The 17,658-nt window shown below is 43.2% G+C and overlaps 1 protein-coding gene across 1 annotated transcript; it reads left to right on the top strand.

The window, feature by feature from the left end:
• The first annotated feature begins 14,252 nt into the window (after window positions 1–14,252).
• Window positions 14,253–15,839, top strand: LOC124675234 (zinc finger protein CONSTANS-LIKE 16-like). The gene has a single exon (XM_047211301.1). The coding sequence runs from the start codon at window positions 14,253–14,255 to the stop codon at window positions 15,552–15,554; it is 1,302 nt and encodes a 433-aa protein (XP_047067257.1). The 3' UTR covers window positions 15,555–15,839.
• Window positions 15,840–17,658: the final 1,819 nt, after the last annotated feature.

The raw sequence follows: 17,658 nt of genomic DNA, 5'->3' as shown, positions 1-17,658 counted from the left end.
GATTACAACATTCTCTTATGAAAATCTGCATCCTGGTACCATTTAGCAATGGACCTTTTAGTTCCTTTCTATACTATTTGCTCTCTCGATATCCCATTTACCGCAGTTCTATAAGTCTAGACTTAAAACATGACAGTGGATATGATAAGAGGTGGCATTTGCATAGGAAAGCATCGGTTTCATTAAATTGACAAGCTATTTTTGTATGCCAAAGGCCCCTATTGTAATTCTACGACTTCCTATACGGAGATGAATGGGTGTAATGCAGAAGAGAGGGTGTGTGAGGAATAAGAGGAGACTTAATTGTTGTTTCTCATGTTGATGTTCATGCCTAACGTCAGAAAACATGGCTAGAGATCCACTTATGATGAAGGTAATAATTCCAGTTTGCTTATTTTTTTATCTTTTAGAGAAAATTTACCATTACTATCTTAAATCTCTGTGGGCTAGAGTCTCTGATTATCCAACATCCCATGATTATGCTATTAGTCAACTACTGCAATTTTTGTTGGTTTGCCAATATCAATTTGGCTTAGGAAGGAAGAGCATGGAGGCGGCTTGCCGCATAAGAGGCTGGAGCGGCAAGTTTGGTGTGGCTGCTCCTTCATGCAAAGGTCTTCAGTTCATAATTTATTTTCCTTACTTTTGTCCCTTAAGGAGCAGCCACATGCTTTGTTTCGTTTCTCATATAGTGTGTAATTTAGGCTTTCTTCACACCACCTATTCTTGATTTTTCTATCTTCCACCTTTTAGCAAAAGAAAGTAGAGAATAAATCAATGATTGTTTGCCTTTAAGAATTATTATACCATTTCATCGGATGTAATAAACTTAAAAATAGTTATTTGTGGCTTTAGTTTGCTGCTTAAATTTCATTTTCTACTGTGCAAATGTTTGCTAGGTTTAGGTTCAGATTTACCTAAATCGGATTAGGAATAATATAGTAGACACCTTTTAGCTTTAGATTGTGTTATGCCTACTTCAGTAAGAACAATATGAGGATTAGCATGGAAAAAATATGCCTAACAAAAAAAACACTGACCGCTTTAGTTTCCTGTTCTCCTCGGTAAGAAGAATATAATATGATGTGAGTCCAATATCGCAGGCTGAGGTCCAACACTGACCGCAGGCAAGCCCCATGGCATTCACCGTTTCTTAGGTGTTGTTGGAGGATGACTCACACCATGCGAAGCAATTAGCTTAGGTGAGATCCTTCCTTTTCTTCTCTTTTCCACTTTGGTTATTTCTTCTTATGTCTATATTTATGAATTTCTATTGCTGTTTATCTTACATTGATCCATAAATAAACAAAGGGGAAGCTTGAAGACATTTTATCTTGGAAAATGCGCATGCTCCAATGTACGATCAGAGTTTTTAATTAATTATGTTTGCTTCATCTGATCCTATGTGAGAGTTCCTCTCTCTGTTTTTAGTTGATCTTCTTGCATCCTTTTTTTAGAGTTTTCTTGCTCGAACGGAACTTATAGATGACTTATTTGTTTACCATTAATATTGTTTGCATTTATGTTCTTTCACTTTGATAGATATTAGCATTCAGGTTACCGCCTGGTGGACCTCACCATTTTATTTCAGTTTATAGTGTTGCAGATCTCTTATTTATTTCTTTTTAATTGTATGTTTTATTAGAATTGGACTTTTAAAGGATGTGTTCTGCCAATGGTATTACTAATGGTTTAAAATGCATCCTTCATAGTTATGGTTCAAGAATTATTTTATGTCACCTCTAAAAAATAAACATAATGCAGACCATCGCAACCTTCAGTTCGACCATTCAAAATCACCTCCTGAAAGTATCCCTAAGCACTTCCCTGTTTCATGTATATATCGGTAGCTTTTGAGTTCATGCACTTTCAGTTTTAAACCATTGTATACATTAAAGCACTGAAATATATTTTAAATTATTATCTTGTGTGTACTACATCGCTTCCAGTCTAATTTCTTGTGTGTACTATAGTTTAAATGTAAAGAAAAGATCTACTAATATGGTTTGCATATATATAATTTATAATGTTTTTCCAGTCTCATTTCATAAGCCAACATGGTAAGATCTCTAGAGAATTTATTTTGAGTGTCCATTGTAATATTTTAGTTCAGTACTAGAGTTATCTTTCACTGTGAAAATTTATTATGTTACCTTTTAGATTTTAAATGCCCCTCTTATCATGTTTTTAGGAACATAAATAACTTGATTGCTGTTGCTGGTTTGGTAAATTGCGGACAACCGTAATACCAGACAACAGGGATATTGTTCCGCTTTTCAGCATTCTACCGGGAACATTTTTACCGTGTGAGGTCACATCGAAGTTACAGGTTCCATTCTTCATTATCTCTTCTCTTTTTATTCTGGATGTTCCATATTTCTACAATGTGTTCTCACATTTTGATTTTTTTGTTTGAACTAAATTTTCTCTTAAACGAGAAGAACTATTCTATTAGACTGAAAAATAATCAGATCGCCTCTTTGTTGTACAATCTAAGCTTCACTAACAAGTCTTATTTGAACGGTCCACACACTAATTGAGATGTCATTATTTTAACTGGTTGTTTTGATGGATCTGTTTCATTGCATTTCCAGTAGTCTTTGTGAAGGGAGTTAGCATACAAGGACGTGGGAGACAAATAAAGGCAGCTCGTGTGAAGGCACCTTGGCCGAGCCGTGGCCATGGTGGTGGTGCGTCTCTCTTCCCAGGCTGATTTTAAGAGCTGAAAAAATCTATTTTGTATTAGATGCTTCTATTTAATTTACCTGGTGAGAAAACTATGAGTCTTGGGCTGTATATGCAGCACTATGCTTCTTTTCAGGTTGAGATTTTTATTGGAAGGGTTAATGATTGATGCACGTCTATTGTTTGTAGCCAGTTTAGAGTCAATGAGCCATCACTTTCCCATCAGACTGTCGGCCTGCGTGGTGTTTGGCTTAGACGTATGCCGTGTTAGTCGAAAAGGACGGCCTTAGTCCTGGTGTTGTCCATGACGCTCCTTCTTCCTCAGTGAGCGCGACCTCATTTCCACGGGTGAACCCAGCCGTAATGCCTCTCTTGGCGTATTCACCTGGCTGAAGTTACCACATACTCTACTTTGTTCCCCTTAGTCTCATTTAATCTTTCATGTGTATTTTGGTGCATGGTAGACACAAAGCATGAGAAACAAATATCATGTCCTCTATTCCATTCATAATCAACCAATAATTTTTTGTTCTGCTACATATAGTGCAATGATCAGCTGATACAATATATTGGAATGTCAGCTTGGAAATGGAATATATAGTATGATCATACGTTGAAAACAAGGCTGGAGCACCGCTGCAACTCATGCTCAGCTAATTTAAGGTTGAGTACCCCAAGCTGCAATTCTTCAAATATCTTTGGCATGCTTTGCTGGTGAAGTGCCTTTTGCTAGCCCAAATTTGTTTTAAATATTATATGCAAACCTCTTTGATTACATGTAGGGAAAATGTGTTAGCACATCAGTGGAATTACACCAAAGTAAATTGTAATTCTCGGAGATTTTTTAATTGCTTTTTTAGAGGTCTAGAACTCTAAATAGCAACCTAAAACAGCACCCATGAAGATTTGAAAAGAACTGGTGGAGTTCCACATGTAGGTTATTAATTAAACTGATTAAACATGTTTAATATAATTCCAATATATGTAGGCCACAGTCTTAAATGTAGCAAATAAGAGTGGATAATGCTCATCTGAAGCAAACCTTTGTATAAAAATATGTTCAGACGATGAGATATCACTGTATATATTGTTGATAAATAATAAATTAATAATCAGAATTAAGGGTGGAAATCTGTAGCATTGCAACTGCCTATTATTTAGTGACCTGAACATTTTCAGGTTGCACAAGTAGAGTTAAATGGAGGGGTATGCTTAAGTAAATATTTTCATATTAATATTTCCTTTTTGAGAGGTTTAGAGTCCCTTATGTAGTGTTTGATGATAGTTGCGTTTTGCTGAAATGTCATATACGTTGCAGACTTTTAGTTGAATCCCCACTGGTTTATTTTCAGTAATCAGTGCATAAATAACAAAAGTTGTGTTTATGTCTGAATATTTTGATTCCTAAATTGAATTAGGAACTAAGTTTGTACTGCTATTGCTTCAATTTGAGTATGTTAAACAATCATTATTTCTGCCAGACACTGTACAATTAGCAACAAAGCTGCCTTTTTCAGATATGGTGTTAAAAGATTGAGAAATCAGGTCTGAAATTACTATGCTGAATCGGTTGTTTTGCCGGGTAAAAAATTAGTTGTATCTCCGGCCTCATCTTAGCTTTGTCTCCGATAAATTATTTTGTGTGTATTAACAAAAAAGATCACTGTTCTTACACTCTATGTCCATCGAATTGGCTTTAAGAGGTGGGAAATGAAGCTATCTGAAATCACTTGCTATTCTTGCAGTAGAAAATGTGTACAGTAGACCTCCATTTGAACTATTCTGCGAGACACCTCTTCGTTTTCTTTGTAGGCATCTCTCTTTTTATAGTCTTAAGTGGACGCGATGAGACAATCTATATTTTATCATGCCAAATTTCTTTATGTAAATCATGTGACAGTGCACGCCTATGCGTAGTATGGCTACTTTCCTTCTGGCTTCATGCATATATGTTAGAAGTCTAGATTTGTACATCAAAAGAGGTATCGCTTTATGCCCTCAAATAATGGCCCAATTGTTACTTAAGAGGTGTGATCTCAGTTATATGTAAAAGATGAACTTGCTTGCACTTTGTACAGAACATTGATGTGATAATTGGAGTGCACCGACAAATTTTCTACCTTTACACCACATATACATATGGTCTAAACCCAAAAGGTTTCTTTGTAGTCGGTGTCCCATTAGCCTAGGTTACCAAAGCTGGTAGTCAGTTAAATTGTGTTCCTTTGCCAAGTAACTTTACTATAGACAAATGTAGTATGCCAGATATAACTGTACTATGTATTGCTGTTTCATATTCATCATTCTCGGTTCCTCCTTCACCAGTACTTCTATCTTTGTTACTCTGATTGGCAAATTCATAGATTCCATATATTTAGTATTTCTTTTACGTAATGTTGAATAATTGTGTCCTTGAATGAATCTGATATCCTTTTGTTTACTATGGTTATACTTTACAGGTCCAGGTAAGTATCTATCCAATGATATTTAATATCACACTTGATAGTTCCAGATTTTGGAAGATCAACTGGGTGCATATGCCTCATCAATGTATTCGATTAGTAAACATATTTTTACAAGTACAGTAATTGTTGAGGTAGTGATTACGTTTGATGTGCATGATCATGCTATTAATTACCACTGTAAGATTGTACATAACAAAAGCCAAACAGTACTTTATATATGTGATAATTTTCTGTTCCTATCCTGCACTTAAAACACTTTCCACAATTATTGATAACTCTGGTTAAACATCGGCAGCCGCAGATCTTGGGATACTATTGTTCGGTGTAGAGAAAAATATTTAAGTTGTATGATGCCAAAGTTCCTGGCTATCTGATACATTATAGGCACACAAGCTGCTATTATTTGTTGATTCAATTCCATTATTATTTTTTTCCTTTTGTAGAAATTGGAGTTTATATGCAGCAGCCGAATGAATCAAAATAATATCTCTGCTCTGTTTTTTTGCAAGGATTAGAATTTCCGTTCCTCATGTGCATTATTACTCCATAGACAATCTCACTAACAAACGAATTGGACTTGAGCCATCCTACTATCCATTCTTAGTGTTTAATTTCGTTGGTGAACTAGCTTAGTTCCTCACTCCATTTGGTATTTTATATTTCATTTACATACCACACATTATCTTCAATTACGATAGATCAGTGAAGAAAAACATTTTTTTCCTGTGCCATATGTCACTTTTATAATCAGGAGTCGAAGTTTTTCTGTTGCATGATAGATTTCTTTGGTAGAGACAGAGGATTGTGAGAACGAGCAATGGCTCCATGATTGGTGTAGGTGGTGGCCACCCAACCCATCCGAATTTCCTGGGATGTCTCACCAGGGCTTTGGGTCTCAAATAAAATTCCCTCCACAAATATGTGCTATACTACCTTAGTTCACATTTAATCGTCACTAGATACATACAGACGTTAGCCACTTCATGTGTATCAGCCGATTTAATCCGGACGGAGGGAGTAACTACTAGCTCCTAGGGACACTCGAATTATGTGTGTTGTGTGTATAGTTCTAGGGTAAGCTTGTGCACCAGTGGTGGTGTGCTGTGAGTATGGTGCGAGTGTGGCGTTGAGTTCATGCTTAAGTTCAGATACTACAACTGTAACAAAGATCGACGGGTCTCAAAAAAAAGAGAGGATTGTAAGTCTGTTCTTCTAAAGCTAAGGTTTCACGTGGTTCGTGATGCTGGATTACCTTCAGCCCATCATTCCACTTTTGCTTATACTAAGTAATAGAAAGAGACATTCTCTTGTGACAATGACCTAGATATTATATTCATTTGGATTTCATAAGATGTAATATTCTATTGCCTGATAGAATTTGCTTGCAGCAAGAGAGCACTATCAGGGTTTTCTCCTCCTCGATCTCTTTGTACTTGATCTGGTGCTCGTGTGTTTAAATTTTACTGATGTTCAAAAGGATAGGGAAGGGATTTCCAGTTGGCACACAAATCTTTGTTTATTATCTTGCCAGTCTTTGCTGGCTAATGCTTGTCCAATCTAGGTTAGCCTTTTACAAATGTGAAGTATCATGCTTCTTAACGATTCTCTTGAAAAGGACCCTATTATATAATCGGCTTTTATAGATGCATGCTTGTACATGTGAGAAACGCAAGAAGTTGAGGCAGACATATATGCATTATTTTAATTTTTTAAAACTTAGAAATGATCTAACGGAGACCTGACTCCTCTATCTCCAGTGTCGCTCCCGCGAGCGATTCCAGAGACACCCCAAACCCAAGCAAAAAGTCACCGCTGAACTTGCATCCCTGGCTGGTGGCGCCCGACCGCCAAAGGCGGTGAGGGCGTGCGCGCACCCTGGCAGGTCTCCTTCGCGCGAAGAAGCATCGCCTTCGGGTCACGTGACCTCGGCGAGCGGAGTGGCAACGGTGATTCAGAGCGGTCAAAGGCATTGTGGCGCGGTGCCAACTGCACGAGAGGTTGGCGGCAACGCTCTGGCCCGACCTGGGCTGGACGGGCCACGACAGTGCACCCCTCGATCCAATATCCTTCCACCCATCCCTCCGCTCGGAGGAGGACGCCGTGCATGCGAGCATGAGCCTATTGTTGTTATGGTCTATAGTCGAGGGCACCTCCTTACCAAGTTGTAGTCGCTTGGTGAGGATGACCGTGTATGTGTGTGTCGTGTGTGTGTTCCTCCTTCCGGAGGTTGTACCCCTGATGTCTTCTTCCTGTTCAATGAAATCGAATGCAAAATGTCTTGCGTTTTCTTGAAAGAAAAACTAAAAAAACATATTACCATTTTCTCATTTAATTTTATCACCGTATACGAATTCTACGGGATCGTGCGCCAAGGCGCACATCTAAATCTAGTGCATGGAATGGAGGCCACGCAGGGGAGACCGTACGTGGAGGCGAGGAGGCAGGGACAGTTCTTTTCTGCAGGAGGTAGGCTGTGGCGCCGGGGAAGATATCTATGGACGACGCGGGTTAGAGAGATTGCCGGAGCGGCGAAAGGATCGGTGGTCCAGTAAGAGTGGGTGACCAGGGAGTAGGCTACATCCCATTAGATTATAGGTAGGACGACCGGAGGTGGCTAACGAGTGAAGACGATAATGAGCCATGAGATTTGGATACAACGGTGGAAAGAAATCGAAATCTTACCTGTTGGAGGCGAGGAGCCAAGGACATAGGTCTTTTGTGCAGGAGGTAAACTCTAGCGCCGGAAAAGTTATCTATTGACGGCGCGGGTTAGAGAGATCGCCGGAGTGGCGAAAGGATCGGTGGTCCAGTAAGAGCGGGTGACCAAGGGAGGAGGCGACATCCCAGTAGGCTAGGTAGGACGCGAGGTGGCTAACAAGTGAAGACGATGATGAGCCATGATATTTGGATCCAACGGTGTAATGAAATCGAAATCTTACCAGTTGGAGACGGTCACTTCCCGGTAAAAACTAAGAACATGACATGTGATATGCATGTAATTAAGTGTAGTCGATATTGTAAATGCCAATGTTTTCTTGTATATGTTTAGTTAAACTTACTAACTTTTACACTTTTTTCTGAGTAAATTTATATGCCTTTTTTAAAAAACGGAGGTAGCACCATCTGGCACCAGTCCGAGCATGAAATTTAACCTTCTCTTCACATGCTATGATTGGCCATATTTTAGGAAGGATTTGACGAAATATACTCTAGAAAAGCTCAAAAAGGGACATGCCAGTGACATGCATGTAAGTTGGTCACACAAGACAAGGATCTGGATGTGCAATTGGCATGGCACTTACATTCCTTGGATCATGAAACGCGCCCTATCTTTCTCCCATTGGACCGCAGGGATGGGCATGACGTTGATGCCCGGGCTAATAAGCTCACTCCCCTCCAAATCTCACCTGGCTGTCCCATTTTTGGAGGAGGATCCAGCACCTTCATCGGTTTCACAGGAGAATATGCCCTTTCAGTGAAACTCGCCTCAGCTTTCACAAAAGACAAAATGGTGAAACTCAGTCTAGCTAGCTGACAGTTGACACTTCATGCAAAATTGTAAATATTTTTGGGGCATACATGCATAGGATCCTATAACTATTCTGGTATAAAAGGTAGTCTAAGATTTTTTTAATGGGACGGATGGAGCACTGCTTTGCTTACCTACCCGAGAGTTTTGTTTTCCGTTAGGGCATTTCAGACGCCAAAAGTGACCGCGCATATCTGTTTGTGTCAGGCTGTGGATACGGAATTGATCGTCGGATCACGAATGTCCATTTGCGGGGGTGCCCCTAGCGGCCCGATGCATTTTTAGTTTCCAAACATTTTTTAATTGTTCTTGATACATAATTTGAAACACTACAAGATAGCTTTTGTTACATAATTTGAAACATTACAAGATAGATTTTGGTGCGTAATTTAAAATGTTGCGAAATGAGAAAACCTAAGTAGTTGTTTGTGATGGTCCTCGCCTTCTTCGCTGTGAAGAAAGAACATCCAGTCATCCAAACTAGAGTTTTGGGCACCTTCGCAGCGATGGAAGAACATCAAAAAACCTACACTAGTGGCTTCAACTAGCAATTGCAATCTTCGTTGCAAAAAAAAAAAAAAGAACATCCTGGACCTAGAGCTGGCCGTCGTTGCCTCCGTCGGAGTCATTGTTGTGGTAAAGCCTGCAGCGGGAATGCGGGATGAGTTGTCGAACACACTGACGCTCATGTCGCCATCGCCTTCACAGCGGAAGCAAGCATCCGACCTCCGGGATGTGGGCGCGGGCAAATTTCTCGAAGCCGACGTCGAGGTACATCTTGCCTTCCCCGTCAAACAACACCTCGACGGGTCACCGGACCTTGTCGCAATTGTCTTCCCGCAGGTTGACGGAGGCCAGCTCCCGGCCGACGAGAAACTCCGCGAACTTAGCTGGGAGTTTCTTTTGGCCGAGGGGGTCCTCGGTGATGTGGACGACGAACTCAAAGTGCATGGCGAACGGGCACTCCCACTCCATAGGGGAGGGTGAGCGCGCAGTCGACGGCGAGCGGGCAGATCCAGCACGACCGCCCCTGTCCCAGCCTTGGTGGCCACGTCCTCGTCCTCGGCCCCTCTACGACCAGCCATGGCGCGTGCGGAGAAGGTGGATGGAGAGAAGATGGATGGCGGCACTAGGGTTGGGGATTGGGGAGGTAGCTAAGATTTGTGTGCGCGTCCCATTTTATACGCCGGAGGCAGCCGAGGGGTCGGTGGCGCACATTAAGGCGGGCACCCATTGCTAGGCCTGGGGAACCTGCATCATTGTGCGGCCGTTAACTCACTTGGAAGGATGCGGAAGCGACACCGCCCGCCAGTACTATCGTGCCGCGCATAAAACGAAGCAGACACGGTCGCTGCCATGCGGGCCCGAGGTAGAGGGGAGCGGTCACGCGCTGCATCCACGCTAACATGTTGCGATCCTAGATTTGAGCCTGATTTGCGTTCTCCCGGACAGGCCGGACATTTTGTGTTGGGCCAGTGGACTGGGATGCAGACCCATTTATCGACCACGTCGGATGCGAACAATCACTTTGCATCCATTTGCGTCGGGCCGTTGAAAATATCTTATTCAAAATATGTTATTTTGAATAAAGGAGATATTGTGAGGTTTTGGCTTGATCCCTGGGAAGGAGAGGTTTCACTTGCGGAAAGATATCCTGAGCTATTCAATATATGCCACTCTCAGGAAGAGACCTTTGAACGAGTAGTTGAATCGAATTTTAATGTTCCTTTTCGAAGAAGGTTGACCCCTGAGTTGTTGTTGCTTTGGAATAATATTAAGCTAAATGCAGGGCTTATTAATAGATCTCAGGTTTCTGATGGCATAGTCTGGAAGTTGACTGCGAACAAAAAATTCTCGACTAAATCCATGTATCAATATATGGAGAATAGTTTGGCTGGAGCTAATTATAAGAAAATTTGGAAGGCTAAGTTACCCTTGAAGATTAAAATCTTCTTATGGCAGCTTCATTATGATGCCATCTTGACTAGAGAAAATTTGAGAAAGCGCAAGTGGCTGGGTTGCCCAGATTGTAGCTTTTGTGACAATATTGAGACGGCAAAACATTTGTTTTTCTCCTGTGGGGTTGCTAAAGTGATTTGGGGTGCTGTGGGTGCTTGTGTAGGAGCAAAAACATGTCCTAGATCGTTATGGCAGAGTTTGGCTTGGTTATACGCTTATTTACCGGGAGATGAGAGGTTCTATACTCTGCTTTTGGCAGCGATATGCTGGTCCATTTGGACTATCAGAAATAAAGTAACCTTTGAAAAATATACAGTCAAATCCCCTGAGGTGATCTTGTTTACTGTCTGTTCTTTTCTAAATTACTGGGCAGGCCTTTACAAAGCTGAGGATGCAGAGAAGATCAGAGGAGGTGCGAAGAAGCTGATCACCATGGCGGCAGAATTGGCAAGGAAGAACCAGGAGACCCCGGTGCCTGGAATGCTGATGATTAAAGATCGTGATCATCAGGCTGCTCAAATCTGAAGAACTGAAGTCTAATAGCTGTTGCATGTTAACCTTTTGGTTTCGAGAGATGTACTGTGTGTTGAACTTCCTTTTTTCAGTCTTAGTGTTGATAGGTTTTTGCCCCGTAGTAGATGTCTCGATGCCGAGGCATCTGTCAGCGGGTTTCCTATCGATGCAAGGGCGCTCTTTCTTTCCCGTTTCCTTTTGATGTGTTTCGAAAGTATTGTTTGAACAATGTATATTTCCGTTATGATAAGTAATGGAAAGGGGAGTAGCCCGAATTGAAAAAGTTTACGTGGACATCACGATTTTCCGCTTTCGCCTGAGCAATGAAAAAACAGAGAGTAAACTGTCAATATTGCTGTCATAGTATATTGCCATTTGTAACTATATGTAAGACTGCAAATCGACATACTTGGTCTCCAATCATCTGGGTTTGGAGTGACGTGGAGGTTCGATTGCCTATGCTCTTTTTCTGTGTCAGGGGCGTAACAAAAGCGACCCGTTGGGGATGCGGCCAAGAGTTGATAGCGGACGTCAGCGCAGTACGACGCGACTGCCAATCCCTTTGCCACGTAGACGCTGACATGGCATGGTTATCCCGCCCCAGTTTCCTACGTTGGAACTTGGAGAAGATACTGTGGTGCGCTGGTAACCTCGCCCAATGCTAGCTAGCTTTTCAACGTACATTTAGGTCCCATACATCGAGATATAAGCAGTATATTTTTTAGGTACTCCCTCCGTTTTAAGAAATAAGACGTTCTCGTTTTACGTGTGTTTTGTTTGATCCACAATTATTTTTAATATATAAAGATTGTTTATATAAAATTAGCATCAGTAGAAAGTGTTTTTCAATATGAATCCACCAATACTAACTACATATAATATAACTAAGATTTTGTTGCTCAATTTTTATGGTTAAAGTTCGTCTTGAAATACGTGTGCACCCATCCTTGAAACGGAGGTAGTTGTTCGGATGATTTGCTACGGTAGTTGGTGTCTCTAGCATTGTTGTGATTTTCTACATATTGTCTGCTACAATAATGCCCAAAATAATTGCAAAATGTTTTTTCTCTGATCCAGTGATGGGCACGTATGTACCCATGTATGTATAGGTGCTGCATATGGTCCAAATGCGCATGTACCTTATAAAATTATGTCATTTCCGCATCTTGGACACTAGCTGAACGATATTTTCTGAACAAAGCAAAGCCCACGTGCACCTAGCATCTACACAATCTGCATGCATCTCAGAAACTTACATATTCGTGCTCAAATAAAACATAGGTATCCATCCACACATAAGGATGAGAATACCTGTCAACGTCCATATATATGCTGCTCAACTTGCTTGAAGGCATATCTTAGTTTGCTTCATGACATGTACATTTCTACCCCGGCGAAAATTACTGCTCTATCTTAGTACCAAGGTTGGGCTTTGATGGCTATTAAAGTCGGTGCACACATACAACATACTTGTGTATCATCGAAGTAACCTCTAAATGTTCTTCTACGCTAGACGATTATGTGGCGGCCGTAGACACTTATATTTGGATTATGTGTATAGCGTTGTATGTGTTTGTGGGTTATATACATGGTGTTTCCAATAGAAAAAACTAATGCCTTCATATAAAATATTTTAGGTTATGCACAGAGCAACAAAGCAGGTGGAAGCCATTGGTAATATACATTTCCTATTAAACACATTCAAATGGCATATATTAACAGGATAAGACCACTACAAAAAAAAAAACATGTCGGCATCATCACATCAACGTGAATCCGACTGTTTTTTAGGTGTATCCAAGTTCCTGACCTGGCTGCTAAATTCCAATGTGCCAATCAACTTTGCCAAAACGATACATATCAACCTTGAGGGGACCCAAGACCATGGCGCAATGTATTTTCTTTGGATTTGCAGTGGACACTTTGCATGTTCACGCACAGCTAAGCCACATCCGTTCTTTCTACGAGGACCACTTATTAGGACGCGGCGCAAGTGACGCGCGCGCTATTTCATTTCACTTGACCTTTGGCAGAGACTTGATTTTGGACTAATAAGTTAGGTCATAGCTAGGTGAACATGCACTAACTATGTACCAAAACCGCTCTTACAAGAATTAAAATAATGCACAACCATGTGCACTTTGGAATTTCCTTGAATATCCAAAAACTAATTTAATCTATGATTGGATTGCATGTGAGATTTGTGGGGGCTGTCTAAATTGTTTTTTTATTCTTTGTATATTGACATCCACTGTTTCTTTATTCTTTTGGACAATAGCCTTGTACATAAAGAGGTACCTGGAAGAGTCTGCTTTCACCAAGATGTGTATTTTCCGCCGGGAGGGGGGGGGGTCTCCGCTAAGGCTGAATTTTTATACCTTTGAAGTTAACATAATAGTACACTCCTCAATATAAATGTGATTCTCTTTTATACCTCCTTTGTGGATTTTTGTTTATATGGGTATATCTTTTTTTCAAAGAAAAATCTCCCTGCAGGCATCTGCGTCTACATGATTCACACAGCCCAAATTGGTACCGAACTTCTATCTGTTCTCTCATACAGACATAAATAAAACATACTAACCCCTTGGTTGGTAAAAAATTATCATGCAACTTTTTCAGTGAGTTCGGTAGAATAGAAGAAAGACTAGTCAGTCCGAGAATGACTTATTCAGCATCTGCCCTAGCCGGTCCCACTGCCAGCGACGTAGCAAGCTGCAGAAAAGGGCCGAGCGTCGCCTAGCCAAACGGAAGCGGCCCCACCAAAAATCCAGCAGCAGCCAATCACAGGCGTTCTCGCTGGATCGGTATTACGCAGTAGCCAATCACGTCGCAGATAAGGCCTGAGGGTGGGCCCGACGGACGCACCAAAAGTGCAAAGTACACCCCGCGCGGGCCTACGGATAAAAGCGTACGGGCCGGGCCCACGTCCGCCCCTACCCGCTGCTATAAACCTCGGCCCGCGATATTTTCGCCGCAAATAAATTTTGGCCTCTTCAACAGTGCAAACCTAAAACCACCGAGTCAGTGTACAGAACGACACGACGACGGTGAAGCGAAATTGGTACTAGCTAGGGTGGTGTGGTGAGCTACCTGCTTTGATGAGCAGCTCGGCGAAGGCGGCGGCGGACGGCGCGATGGGTAGCAAGGCGGCGCGGGCGTGCGACGGGTGCCTACGTCGGAGGGCGAGGTGGTACTGCGCCGCCGACGACGCGTTCCTGTGCCAGGGCTGCGACACGTCGGTGCACTCCGCGAACCCGCTGGCGCGGAGGCACGAGCGGGTGCGCCTGCGGCCCACGTCGCCGCTGCTCCCGCAGCAGGATTCCGGAGCGTCGGCCCCGCCCCCGAGGGAGAAGCGCCGGGGCGAGGAGGTCGTGCCGGCGTGGTTCAAGCGCAAGGCGCGGACCCCGCGCTCCCAGGCCAAGAGCGTCGGGCAGCTCCTCTCGAGGCGGCTCGTCGTGCCGGACGCGTCGTCCGGCGGGGAGTCGCCGGAGGGGCAGAAGTGCGGCGGGGAGACCGACGAGGAGGCGGAGCTGCTGTACCACCGCGTGCCCGTGTTTGATCACGCGCTCGCGGAGCTCTGCTCGTCTCCGTCTGTCGCCGCGTCGTGCTGCGGTGAGGACGGCGCCATCGTCGAGAACTTGGCCGCGGCGCCGCTGTCTCCTGTGCCGGCTGAGTTCATGCCTGTGGACGGCCTCGTCAGCTTCGGCCCCACGGACGCCGAGCTCATGGAGTTCGCCGCCGACATGGAGGCCCTGCTCGGGCGGCCGGGCATGGACGACGGCGGCGAGGAGGAGCCGTTCTGCATGGAGGCATTGGGGCTCATCGACCCCACGGACATGAGCGTCAAGCTGGAGGCCGACGGCGAGGCGAGATGCATGCTGGCGTGCGGCCTCGAGCAAGAGCTGGACGTGTCCGGCGATATGTTCGACCTCGACTTCGACTACTGCTCGCCTCAGGTGGCGACGCCGGACGAGAACGCGGGAAGCAGCGACGGGCAGTTGTTTCCGAAGAGCCTCGCGCTCAACCTGAACTACGAGGCGATCATCGAGAAGTGGGAGAGCTCGCCATTCGCCGACGGCGAGAGGCCGGACGTCAAGCTCGAGGACTGCTGGCCACACGACGACTACTCGTTACAGGCAGGTGCCTGGATGATGGGAGGAGGAGGAGGTCTTGGTTTTGGCGGGGAAGGGACCGGGACGACGCCGAGGCTGAGGATGGGCGACGGCGGCAGGGAGGCGCGGGTGTCGCGGTACCGGGAGAAGCGGCGGACGCGGCTCTTCTCCAAGAAGATCCGGTACGAGGTGCGCAAGCTCAACGCCGAGAAGCGGCCGCGGATGAAGGGACGGTTCGTCAAGCGGCTGGCCAACGGCGCCGTTGCCGCCACCGCGTGCGTCGCGTAGCTTAGCTATGCCGGTCGTGTGCAATGCTGTCGGTGTGCATGCATGACTCGGTATGGGCTCGTCATGAAATGACAAACAACACAAAACAACTCGTCGAAACTGCGTAATTTAGTTAATTTTTATTTTCAAACCCGGATGATTGCACGTGATGGTTGCTGTATATCTTTTGCTGAGGATGCAAGGAATTTTCAGTTCCCCTGATCAGCTACTGAGAATGAATGATACTAGTAGTAAGATTTTCTGATATATGTTTGGATGTAGTGAATTAGATCTGGAATTAAGTTAGTTTGGAAATTTTCAAAACTAAGATGGAAATGAATTAGCTCCAACTCAATTTGGGTGCGCTTGGAATTTGTTGGAATCAAAGGTGGACCCAATTCCAATCATGTTTGGATGTACAAACTATGGAATTTCTTGTTTTGTTGAGTTTGGACAATATAAACTTGTGTATATGTAAAAAAAATAGCATGTGTACATTAGAAAGTATATATATTATTTTCCGTACACATTAAAACAGTCGGAATAAGATGGAAATTATAAAAGACATGACACAAAATAGTTGTCAAGTACTGACAACAACTAAACATGAATAATAATTGTTTCTCTAACAAATAGCATAAAGTTGGTAGTTCATGTCTCTCACAAATAACATAGTCATAGCACAACGTGGATAGTTCATAAACAAGAAAGTAGATAGCCGTTTATAACAACCACCATTCATCATATATAGCAACCATCAAGGCAAGGTCAAGAGTCATGGCTTCTTCATTTCCTTGGGGAACGACTACGGTGCTTCAAACAAGCGCTCATTGATGTTCAACTTTCCCTAAGCTCTTATGTATGGCCCAATTTCGTCTTCCATGCTCCATCAAGGGATTGCCCATTGATAGCCCGGCAACATTGGTGCACACCATGAAGAGTTTATCTGTCTATATGTATCATCTTAGATTGGTTAAACTTGTTCACTTGATGAGATTATTTCCATGCTTGGAGAAGCTGCGCGTCAAGGTGGCTATTTCTTCATTCAGTTTTCATAGTTTCCGACTGGCCAGGTTTTGATATTCTTGCTATTCTTACGTGGTTGACTTTTTAGTCGGAGGTATCATTGGAGAAAAAATTGTGGCGCCGTCAACACCGTAGATTTATAATATTTCATGACATTCGTCTGAAGATGCTAGTTTTAGAATTTTATTTGGGCACCTCATCAGCCATTAACTTTGCCACATTTTTTGTACTAAATGCAAGAGTGCTGGAGCTGATGAAATTTCAGATTGAGGCCAAACTTTACAAACGAAGAGTTTTTTTGCAAAACAACATAGAAAGCTTCAGCTAAAGTATGTGATTTCAAGTGGTGCTCGGTTTCATTTTACAACCACTAGTTTTCAACATGATGTTTGGAGCACCATGCATCTATGTGATTTTGACTTAAATGGTCCCAATCTTTTTTTTCGATAAAAGAAATATCTTAGTATCAAAAGATACCAATTACACCCAGCCTTTGCAACAAAGAACCACCCTAATAGGCACTACGGATGCACACAGCAAAAAAAAAACTCAGAAACAAAAGTCCTGCTACAGTATCTCGGGCCTAACAACAACAATACATCCACCGCCAAGACAACACCTGAAATACAGACTCTCCAAAAACGACGCCTTCAAGAAGGGAACGGTGCCTAACACCGTCGTCGCCCGATCAAAGATCTTAGATTTTCACCCTAAAGATAATCCCCGCTCTAAAAACAATGCCTTCAACAAGGTCATTGTCAGGCACAACCAGTTAAGGCCAGACCTTGGGTTTTCACCCTAAAAGGTAGGACTCTGAACTTCACCTGTGTTGTCGCCCCCACTTTCATACCGCTGTTGTAAAGCCCGGAACACCAAGCAAGTCCCTCAACAGCGCGCGGAGACTTGAACCTCCCTTAGCTAGTCCTCCCATCTGGCCTTCATGAAATTCTCTTCTTCCGACTTTCATCATGGATCCATAGTCACTTGATGTCAACACAGAAAAAGAGCTTCGCGCCGCTCCCTCCAGAACCAAACGGTCAGAATAAAAAGCATGGGTGCGCGTGACCGAATACCACCCGATCCAGTGATGACCCACAAG

The sequence above is a fragment of the Lolium rigidum genome, chromosome 1 (assembly GCF_022539505.1).
Source record: "Lolium rigidum isolate FL_2022 chromosome 1, APGP_CSIRO_Lrig_0.1, whole genome shotgun sequence".
In the NCBI taxonomy this organism is placed as follows: Eukaryota; Viridiplantae; Streptophyta; class Magnoliopsida; order Poales; family Poaceae; genus Lolium; species Lolium rigidum.
Note: the sequence above shows the minus strand (reverse complement) of the source record. Positions and strands in the feature narration are given on the sequence as shown.

Bases quoted from the DNA above. Each gene is read 5' to 3' on its own strand.
- LOC124675234 (XM_047211301.1), top strand. From the start codon at position 14,253: ATGAGCAGCTCGGCGAAGGCGGCGGCGGACGGCGCGATGGGTAGCAAG.